Genomic DNA, 12196 nt, shown 5'->3' with positions numbered 1-12196 from the left:
AACCCTTCAAAATCTTCTGGGCTAATCTAATACAGTATATTTAAAACTATTTTTTAAACAGTGATACAAGAGATATTCTGAAATCATGTGTAGGTTTAGCATTCATGGATAAAGATAACAGGATGTTCACACTTAAAAGTATGTGGACATACTATGATTAAAACAATGAGACCTTTTGTTGTAAAATCTGATTATTTAATTTTAGCATAATAGTGATTTATTATATATTAATATTTCAAAAATATACTTTTATGTTTAATAAACCACCAAATAATTCAAGATAATGTCCTATACACATGCTTTTGCTCCATACACCAGACTGCTGTTGCACTGAAGGCAGTGAATTCCATCATGGGGATTATAAGATCCAGGGCTGCAGATCACTGTGAATAAACAATAAATTAATAAGTAATATGTCCCCAAAATGTTACATAAATTAACTTTGTATGTAGCATAAATTGTCAAAGATTCTCTTAAGTGTTATTTTAATTGAGGTAAAATACATATAATATAATTTAATGTCTTTAACCCCTTTTAATTGTAGCTTCAGTATTGTTAAGTATACTCACATGTATAACCAATTTCCAGAATATTTTCATCCTGCAAAACTGCAACTCTATGCCTATTAAAAACTCCTGTTTCTCTTCCCTCCTGCCACTGGAAACTTAATACTCTATATTCTTCATTTAGGTAAAATGATAATAATAAAAGCTTTTCACTCTGATCCTGGCTCAGACAAAGACTATAATCTAGAATAATTTTTACTGGTAATACAATGTTGAGTTCAAAGGTTGAATAGATCATTCTTTCAGTTATAGCAGAAGCCACTAGATGTCAACATCACAGGTACAACCAATTGTGCTTATCAGATGGCCCATCATAAACTGTGCCTTAGATTTGTAAAGGTAGCTTCAATCTGCAAAGTGACTACAGCTTATTTTTTATAATCTTGTGATTTCAAGTCCTATTTTTACTACTTAGTAAATATAAAATTTGAAAAAATGCTAATTTAAATTAATTTGATAATCCCTAATATAAGGATAATGCCATGAATATATTATCATATCTTATCTCTTCATGACAGAAAGTTAAAGAAGTGCAGAAAGAAACAGAGTTCAAATACCATTTGTTAATGAGATTTACTCTGGAATCCCAGGTAAAGCATTCAAGTCTCTAAATTTGACTATCCTCATTTGTAAAGCAGGTAAAATAATAGCCAAATTCATAATATTAACATAAGGATTAAAATGAGATGACTTCTATGAAAAAGCACTCAGTGTATATGCAATCAATAAATGCCTAACCAGAATGCACTCTGGGACTACCATCTCATCCACTGCAAGTAGAGCCATGCATTTCACATTCTTTCATGCAGAATTCTAACTAGGTTGAGCATCTAACCTGTTTCTCCTTTTCCTATTGAAAGAGTAGTTGGACAAGGATCTCAGTCATACATATAAGGTATGGATGTTATAGGACATCAAATAAATTCTTCCAGCATTATAATAATATGTGTTAATGTCTGGATTATTATACTATTACTATTTAATTTCATATTGTTTTAAGTTTTAAGAAGTAGTTTTTAAAATTAGGAAATATTTTAACTATTTATTCAGAGGAAATATTTTCAATACTATATTCCACAGACTTTTTCAAATATTAGTAGATGTTTTATTTGGAATGTAATGTTTCAGATGGAAAAAAATACGAATTCACCAATGTTAAATAGATGTGTTTTGCTTTACAAATAACAAGAAACTTTAAACTGATAATGTACATACTAAAGTCCCAATGATGTTAATACAGTATGTTTTCTCAAACATATGTGATCATAATGCCTTTTCTCTCAAATCACACATTAATATTTCCTGAAAACACAAATGTGGTAATGCTAAGCAAATTTATTGGAAGTATTAAATCACAGCACAAGCTGAAGAGAAATCTTCATGCTATTTTTACATACATAGTTTATACTGATTGTCACAAAAGAACCAATATTGGCATAATTTTGAGTTCATGGTTATGTATATATGATCTTGCAATAGCTATTAGAAATAACAAACTTTCATGATATAATATGTCTAATACTAGAGAATCCTTATCTGTAGTATTCTTTCCTAGTATTGTAATACTAAAATATTTTTCTCTGTAAAGCATATTTGAGGGAAAATGTTAAAATGGAATTTAAACATATAGAACAAGATAAGAGGACTACATTTATTAAAGAAAGAAGGATGCACTGATGACTTAGTATTGACTTATAAACAAATGACAAGAAAGTACTGGAAAAAACCTTCTCAAATTTTAGGTAAGGAATTTCTTTAAAAGATACATACATGAACATAGTAAAATTACTTGATAATGAATTAAGGACTTAATAAAATTTTAAAGTAGTAATCAAGGAGCACATTAGGATAATAATTGCAGCTATGTAATCAACAAAAGAATATGATTCAGAATATATAAACTACCCAGATAAATCAATGAGAAAGAAAAGAAAACTACTTTAAAAATAGGCACCAAAAGAGAAAAATACAATTGGTTAACTTATGAGCTTTTTACTATACCAAAAAAGTATTAAAATAAACCAGAATCTAAACAATGCAAATAAACATCAAAATATATACTGAGAGAAGGTTCAACAAGATGCTGAAATAGGAAGCTCTGGACCCCAGTTCTCTCATGAAAATATTAAGTAAACTACAAGGTACAGGACAAAGTAACTTCATAAGAGCTCTGAAAACAAGTCAAATATCTATAGCAATCCAGTGAACACACAGACAAAACAAAATATCTGCAAAAGAAAATAGTGGGGAAAATAGTGGGAAATTTTATGGCATTTTTACTCACTCATGCCCAACATCCTCCTCAATACAGTTCTGGGAAATTCCACTCCACATACTTGAGAGAACAGAGCAGACAGAATTGGCACTCTTAAATGCATGAGGGATGCCTGCCATTGGATTTGATGATGGCACAAGTCATATCTCAGGCCATAGGTATGGTTCCTAAAAACCATAACTACAAATCCATACATGCATGGGCAAGAGACTACGCATGAACACAATTCCTAAGGCTATAAAAGAACCAAGGAAATTATCAGAAAAATTAAGACATTTAATATCAGCCATGTATATGGAGGAATCATAAAAAAGAAACACCTATGGACAAAGCATATAAAGATGCTCAACATCAGTAATTGTAAGAGAAAGGCAAATAAAATCTATAATGAGGTATCACCTTATATAGATTAGTATGAGGAAAAATAAATGAATGTTGGTGAGGATGTGGAAAATTTGGAAACTTTTTGCCTTGTTAGTGGGAATACAAATCTTCTATGAAAAACACAAACATAATGGAGGTTCCTCAAAAAAATTAAATATAGAATTGCCATCTGATCCAGCAAACCCACCTCTGAATGTATATCCAAAAAAACTAAAAGCAAGATCTGAAAAAGATATTTACACACCCATGTTCAATGAAGCATTATTCTTGGTAGTTAAGAGGGAGAAGCAACCAAGTTGTCCGCTGGTAGACAGGAGGACAAACATACATAAAATGGAAAATGCATAATAAAATTCACTCTCAAACAAGAAGGAAATCCTGTCATGTGCTACAACACAAATAAGCCTGTGCTAAGTAAAATAAATCAATCACAAAAAAAAAGACACTGCATGAGTCCCCTTAAAAGATGTTATCTGAAGTAGTCAAACTTATAGAAACAGAAAGAAAAACAGTAGCTACTAAGGGATTAGGGGTGTGTAATGGGAAATTGTTGTCCAGTGGATAAAAATTTTCAGTTATAAGTTCTGTTTAAATACACCAATGATAAAACAATCCTATCCGGCAATTACAAAAATATTTATTTACAATGTATTAGTATATAATATTTTGGGATAAATTTAACCAAGTTGGCAAAATACTAACACAGATCAGTGAAATAAACTAAAAGACACAAGTAAAAGAGAATACACCACATCACCATGGGTTAGAAGACAATACCATTAAAATGTAGCTCCACCCAAAGCTATTTATGGATTTGATGCAATTCCTATCAAAATTTAAATGGCTTTTATTTTCCCCAGGTATAGAAATTTGTATCCTAAAATTCATTTGGAATCTCAAGATAAACCAAATAGCTAAAACACCTTGAGAAAGAAGAGCAGAGTTAGGATCTCATGCTTCCTAATTGTAAAACATAAAACTAGTAATCAAAACAATGTAGTGCTACCAAAAGAAAGCCATATAGACCAATGAAACAGAACTGAAGATCCAGTAATAAACTCATTGGGTCAAATGATTTCAATAATACTACTAAGATTATTCAATGAGAGGGCAATTGTTTTTTCAATAAATGGTATTGAGAAAAATAGATATCCACATAAACTGAATGTGGGCTCTTAACTTATATCATATAATGGATCCAAGACATAAACTTAAGAGCTAAAACTGTAAAATATTTAGAAGAAAATATTGGGGAAAAGTTTCATGACCCTGGATTTTGTAATGATTTCTCTCATTGACACAAAAAAACACAAGGAATGAAAATAAATGCATTGAACTTCATTAAAATTTAAAATCTTTATTCATCAAAAGACCTTATGAATATAACAAAAAGGAAAGAATATGTGCAAATGATGTATCTAGTAAGGAGTTAATATCAAAATATACTTAAAACTCCTGCAACTCAACAATAACACAAAAACAACCCAGTTAAAAATTGATGTGGCTAAGTGTGGGGTATGTGCCTTAAATCCTAGTGATTTGGGAGGCAGAAGCAGGAGGATTACAAGTTCAAAACTCAGCAACTTAATGAGACCCTGTCTCTAAATAAAAAATAAAAGGGCTGGGATGTAACTCACTGGCTAAATGTCCCTATGTTCAATCCCCAGTACCAAAAAAAAAAAAAAATGGTTAGAAGTCTTGAATAGATATTAACTCCAAAAAAAGATATTATAAAATGCCAATAATACATGAAAAGACCCTTAACATTAGAAATACAAATCTAAACCACAATGGGACACCATTTCAAACACATTAAAGATGGCAAGTATCACAATAACAGAAAATAAGAGCTGGTGAGGAATGAAGAAATTGTGAACCTTGTATTTTCTTAATGTGAATGTAAAATGGTTAAGCAGCTATGGACATAGTAATGATGGCTCCTCAAAAAATTAAGAATAGAATTACCATATGACCCAGAAATTCTGATTCTGGTATTTAGCTGAAAAACCTGAAATCAGGGTTTTAAAGACATATTTGAAGACTTTATAGTCTCAATGTCTGTATCTACCACAAAATTGACATGAAAGACTTAATCCCTGATGAGGATATATTTAGAGACAGTGTCTTTAAGATAGTAAACTTAAATGAGTAAAATTGGGCCATGATCCAATAGGACTAGTGTCAAATAAGAGACACCAGAGAGATTATGTGCACTCTCTTTTTTTTTCTTTCTTTCCATCAACATGCACAAAGAAAAGGCCGTGAGAGGACATAATCAGAGATGGTTATCTGCAACCAAGAAGAATACCTTTACCAGGAACTTATCTGAACAGAACCCTGATCTTCAAAACTGTGAGAAACTTAATTTCTGTTAAGACACCCAATCTATGAAATTTTATTGTGGCAACTTATCCTAATATAGATCCAAAAGAAATGACTACAGGAAAAGAGATATCTACACATCTGTGTTCTCTATAACATTAGTCACAATAGCCAAGAAGTGGATGCAACCTATTGCCCATTGCTTAAATGGAAAAATCAATCTCCCTCTTCCTCCCCATCTCTCCTTCATTTTCTCAATCCCCACACAAACTTGCATGCGTGTACACCTAATGAAATGATTTTTGTGTGTTGACCTTGTATCCTACAACTTAATTCCTTTATTAGCTCTAACAGTTTTCGGGGGGGGGGGGGGGGGGGGAGGTGTCCAAGTGCAATTTACATTTAAATGGTTTTGCTTCATTTTATTTTTAGCAACACTATCAAAAACAATCTACATATTAAATATACTCCATATCAAAGTTCTATCAGCTTTATTTGAAGAAATGGAAAGATGATCCTCAAATTTACATGGAATTACAAGTGGTCTTAAGCACCCGAAACTTGAAAATACAAACAAAGCTGACAAAATCGCACATGAAAATGTAAGAACTTACTAAAAATCTGCATAATAATAAATTATAATACTAGCATAAGGAAAAACATAATGGAACAGAATTGAAAATCTAGAAATAACCTTATATATCTAAGACAACTGATTTCCATCAATGATGAAAAGTGCATGAAATGTAAAAATAGACATTTCTTCAGCATAATTTTGGGATGACTAGGTAGCTGTATAGTTAAGAATGTATTTGGACTCATACTTCAAGCCACTTAGTACAAGGGTTGGGGTTGTGGCTCAGTGGTAGAGTACTTGCCTAGCATTTATGAGGCACTGGGTTTGACTGCATAAAAATAAGTGAATAAAATAAAGGTCTATCAACAACTAAAATATATATAGAACAAATTAGCACAAAATACATTGATGACTTATTTGAAGAAAATAGGAAACTTTTATATATTGGATTTTGTAATAGTGTCTTAGATATGACACTAATAGAATGAGCAATAAAAGAAAAAATAATATATAAACCAAATCTCTAAATCTGTTTTAATAATAAATTTCCAGATTATTAATAATAATATAAAAGACAAATTAGAGGATACACGAAAATATTTGTAAAACATATACCTGCAAAGGCTTAAGATACAGAATATCTGGCGCTTTTATTACTCAACCACGAAAAGACAAAAACTCAACTGGACAAAGGGGCAACAGACTTACATAGGCAACCCCAAGAAGATACACAAATAGCCACCAAGCCCAGTAAAAGATGCTCAATATAACGTTGGTCATTTGGGAAATGCAAATTAACACTAAATGAGACACTACTTCATACACACTAAAATGGTTAAAAGTTGGATTGTATGTTTTGTTGTTAAAGGAAAATAATAAGTGTTACCCAAGATATCATGTAACAAACAAGTAACCACAGATGTTACTAGTGGGACAATAAAATGTAGTAGCCACTGTGAAAAACAATTTGGCACATACTCAAAAAGTTAAAAACAGAATATGATCCAGTAATTCCATTATTGTTTTTTACCCAAAAGAACAGAAAATGGGTAGTTAAGCAGATACATTTTCATAAATGTTCACAGCAGCAGAAACCACAATATTCAAAATTTGGAAACACTCCAAATGCTATGAATGGAGAGATTATACATATATATATATATATATATATATATATATATATATATATATATTATACACATATATATATATATATATACATACATACATAGTATGAAATATTATTTAGCCACAAGTAGAAATGCAGTACTGATATATACTACATCATGCTAAGTAATACATTATGCTAAGTGAAATAAACCAAATATAAAATGATACATATTTTCTGTTTTCATTTATGTGAAATATCCAGAATAGATAAATCTACAGAGACAGAAAGTCAACTGGTAACTGCCAGAGTTTCAGGGTAGAGGAGAATGGGAATAACTGCTTAATAAATATAGGGTTTCTTCCTGAAGTAATTAAATTGTTTTAGAACAAGATATAGTGGTTTCCTAACACTGTGATTATATTAAATGCTACAAAATTTCACATTAAAATGTCCAATTTTATATTGTATAATTTGAACTCAGTAAAAAGAATGAATAGTTTCATTTGATGCATGGGCCAGTATAAATTTGTGTAACATGGATGTAACTGATAAACAAAAAGAGAGGACAGACTGAAAAATGTAGAAAAAAAAACAAGTAAATAAATAAATAAATAAATAAATGCCCCAATGCCCTTAATTTAATGACAGTCATCAAAGAATAAGACAAAGAAACTCAGGATACACTCAATATGAAATTGACAAAGATTTCCATTATCAGGCACTAGAATCAAAGTGTTGTAATCCCTGAATAAAGAGAAACTCTGAAAAGTATGCAGAAAAATACTCAAAATATGACAGTTTGGGGAGATCTATATGAATAGAAGCTCACTTTTAATCAGTAAAAATATATCGTTCAACACTAAAGGTTAAAAAATGATGCTTTGTAATAAAAAGTAGAATATTGAGGATTATAATGCTTCAACAAAAGGTAGGCTAAAGGAAGTTCCTTAGCCTGAACTTAGAAGTATAAGCTACTATTACCAGAATCAATTTAGTATCTTGCTTGAAACAACCAAAAATAATAGCAACTATGCAAAACACATGGAAATAATGTTTTCCAAGATACTGGATATTGAATCATAAGGGACAATGATCCGTTAGAGATAGGAAACAAAAAATATGAGTCCTACAAGAGTAAGCCTAAAATTAATAAGCAGTTGCCATTGCTTACTGCCAAAAGTTCCCAAATTATGGCACAGGACACTAAGATAAGCCCAAAAAAGTCCCTGAATTGAAGAGAATAACCAAGCTAAGAGTTGGAGAAGACAAAAAAAAAAAAAAAAACTAGAGTTCTTCAGACTGTGTACCACAGATAAGGTAGCCGCATAAAGACAGAACTTTGGAGATGATCAGTACATCTTTCTCAAATATAAAAAACAAATCAGCACAGTGTGAGGAGGAAGTTAGCCTCAGGCTAGGGAAAGAACCTCTACTTTGACAGCATTAGAAGGAATGGTGCCTAGTAATCATTCAGGCTGATTCACAGTGCGTGTTCCCAACAGGCAGAAAGGAAAACTCAAAATTCACAGGCCACTGGGAAGAGGATTTAGGAAGATAGAGGAAATAATTACCTCTAGACAGAACACTGAACTGGGATTTCCTACCAAATTATAATAGTAAGACATAAAATGATAAAAAAAAAATGTCTGCAGGAGCACAAAAACAGCCAGCACCAAATAACATAAAATTCAAAAAAAAATCTATAATCTAAACAAAGATGACCAGTATGAAAAGAGACAGTTTTTATGGTTTGGATTTGAGGTATCCCATAACAGACACTGTTTATGTAGGAATGTGCAGAGACGAAATAACTGGATTGTGAGAGCTATAATCTAATCAGTACATCATGGTATGGACTAAGAGGATGATTAAGCTATACTGTAAGGAGTACAGCTGGAGGTGGTATATCCCTGGAGACATACCCTAGAAGGGTTCTTTTTCCCTGTGGCTCCTTCCTGTTTTTTTTTTCTCTCTGCTTCCTGACTACCAGGAGGCGAGTAGTACTACTCTACCACCTCTTCCACCATGATATTCTGCCTCACTTTGGGTCCAGAGCAACGGACATAGCCCACCATAGACTACACTTCTGAAACCATCAGCCAAAATAAACTTATCTTTCTCTAAGTTGTTCTTGTTATATATTTTTGTCCCAGCAATGCAAAGCTGACAAAATAGAAATTGGTACCAAGAAGTGGGGTTTTTACCATGAGTAACTTGATGGTATGGTTCAGAAGCTTTTGGAGAAGGAGGGTTTGTGGAAGAAGCAAGGAAGACTTTGAAGATGCAGATGGGAGAAGTTTTAAGAATATTGCAAGTGGAGCTTCATTGGTGATTCTGGTGGGAATTCAGAAGACCAACAGGCAAACAGTAAAGACTTCTCATGAGGTTCCAGGGGGAATGAAAATTATATTGGGAATTGGACTAGATGTAACTTAAGTTATATTCTGGAAAATTTTTTATCCATGTCCTGAGACTTTATGTAAAGCTGGATTTAAAGGTGATAAACTAATTAAACTGGTAGAGGAAATTTTAAGGCAGCAAAGCATTTCAGGTGGTGGGATGGATTTTCCTGGCAACTTTTAGCCAGGTTCACTGTAAGAACAGGGAACATAATTCAGAAAAAGCAGATTTTAAAAACTTGCAGTATGGCCAGAAAAAAGTGCATATAAAACAGGAGCCAAGAAAGGTATGCTTGTTGAAGAGATTCTAGCCACTAAAGAGATACTAAGAACTGTGTACAGACAATAGGAAAGATGTCTGAGGCATCTCAGAAATTTGCAAGACTACATCCCTTGCTGGCTCAAAGGTTTAGAAGGGGAAATTCCCTTGCATAGGGGAGTCTAGGATATTGTTTCCCTGTGCTCAGCCACCTCCACACTCAGAGGCTACTGCAGTCATCATCCCCAGGGCTAGCAGAAGACCCTGGCGTCATCCATATGGTGCTGGTTTTATAGGAATACAGGATGCTAGAGTAAGGGGGTCATGGAGGCTTCCCCTGAGATTACTAAGGAAGGTTTGGGAGTCAGGCAAACTGTGGCAGGGTTGTAATTCCTGTGAGCAGCCTCTGAAAGGGTGATGTGTAAAGTTTTAAAGGTAAAGCTGAAGTTGAAATGGAGACTCCAGGAATTAAGAGGTTCCATAAATGGTGTCTGCTAAGGAAAGCTTGTGAATGAAGTCCAAAGGGGTGGGCTATCCAACTTTGTTGGAGAGAACATCTCATGACAATATACCCCAGGTGCCAAATGTGGCTATAGGACTTGTTAGCCCAGCTGAGTTTTGATATTGTTTTGGTCCCATCCCTTCTTGCTATGCCCCTATTCCTCCCTTTTGGAATGGGAATGCTTACTCTGCATCACTATATATTAAACATATGTAACTTGCATTTGATCTTCATGAGGACTCACAGCCAAGGCTTTGCCTTGACTCTCAGATGAGATTGGAACTTAGACCTTTGGACAATTCTGGAACTGTTGAGACTATGGAGACCTGGAGATGAATTAAAACCATTTTGCTTTGGATGATGAACCTGAGTTGGGGATGAGGGGAAAAATGTTATGGTTTTTATGAGTCATTACCTCCAAAGCAGGGATGTTTAGAGATGAAATTATTAAATTGTGAGAACTGTAACATAATTATTCCATCCTAGTTTGAATGGAATTACTAGATAGTAACTGTAGGCAGCTGGAGCATGGCTGGAGGTAGACACTGGGAGCATGCCCTGGAAGTGTTCACCTTCCCTGTGACCCTTTCCCCTTTTTCTCTCTCCTTTTTGGCTGCCATGAGATAAGTTGCACTCCTTCACAACTCCCTTCCACCAAGATGTTCTGTCTCACCCTGGGCCCACAGTAACTGACTCGGCAAACCATGGACTATACTTCTGAAACCAAGAGCCAAAATAAATTCTTCTTCCTTTAAATTGTTTTTATGACTTATTTTGGTCACAGCAACACAAAGCTGACTAACACAGGCAGGAAAATATAAGCCACAATAAAGAGGATAATCAAATAATCAGAATTAAACTAGAACCAAGGCAATCAAATAATTGTGCACTGAAAACTACACAAGCATTAGTAAAAGAAACTAAAAACCATCTAAATAAATAAACTTTGTGTATTAATGAATAGGAAGACATTATTATTAAGCTATCAGTATTACCTAAAGCAAATTATCAAATTCAATGCAATTCCTATCAGAATGTTAATATCCGTTTTTTTAAGAAATGGAAATGGCAATCCTCAAATTCATATCGGGATAGACAAAACAATCATGTAGTAGAATAAAGTCGAAGTATATAACTCTTCCAATTTCAAAAATTACTGTAAAGCTACACAATAAAAAACAGTTTAATTATGTCATCAGGACAGTCATATAAACCAGTGAAATAGAAATTAACTCATCTATGATTAACTGATTACTGATAAGGGTTCCAAGTACTCTAGTTATATAAATAATCATGTTGTCAACAAATGATGCAGGGACAATTAGTGTTCCATGTGTGGAAGAAAAAAATGGATCCCACATCTCACACCATATACACTTATTAACTCTAATTCAATCTATGGCATAAATATAAGAGCAAAAATTTTAAAAATTCCTAGGGGAAAAAGAAACACAGGGCTAAGACTTGATAACTTTGGATAAGGCAACAGATTATTTGATATGACCAAAAAGCATTAAGGAACAAAAGAATAAGATAATTTGGAGTTCATTAAAACTAAAAATATTTGTATATCAAAGTACAACTGGAAAAGTAGTAATGTTTACAGAGTCTATGTCTAACTACCAAAATATGTCAGCCCTAATCATAAGAAAATCAGACTGATTATATTAATATCTAATAAAGTAGATTTCATGCAAGGAATATTACCAGGTACATATAGGCATATTATATAATAATGAAGGTATAAAAAGTGTTTCACTTCACATTCTAAAATTTACTTTGTTACCTATTAATATAACCA

The 12196-nt window shown here is 32.9% G+C and overlaps 1 protein-coding gene across 1 annotated transcript in view; it reads right to left on the bottom strand.

The window, feature by feature from the left end:
- Window positions 1–288: 288 nt before the first annotated feature.
- LOC114079472 (zona pellucida-binding protein 1) overlaps window positions 289–12196 on the bottom strand; it is a 94853-nt gene continuing 82945 nt past the window's right edge. The window contains 1 exon segment of the mRNA XM_071619693.1: window positions 289–383. Within this exon segment, the coding sequence (XP_071475794.1) occupies window positions 289–383 (95 nt within the window).

This window comes from Marmota flaviventris, chromosome 12, assembly GCF_047511675.1.
Source record: "Marmota flaviventris isolate mMarFla1 chromosome 12, mMarFla1.hap1, whole genome shotgun sequence".
Taxonomy (NCBI): Eukaryota; Metazoa; Chordata; class Mammalia; order Rodentia; family Sciuridae; genus Marmota; species Marmota flaviventris.
Note: the sequence above shows the minus strand (reverse complement) of the source record. Positions and strands in the feature narration are given on the sequence as shown.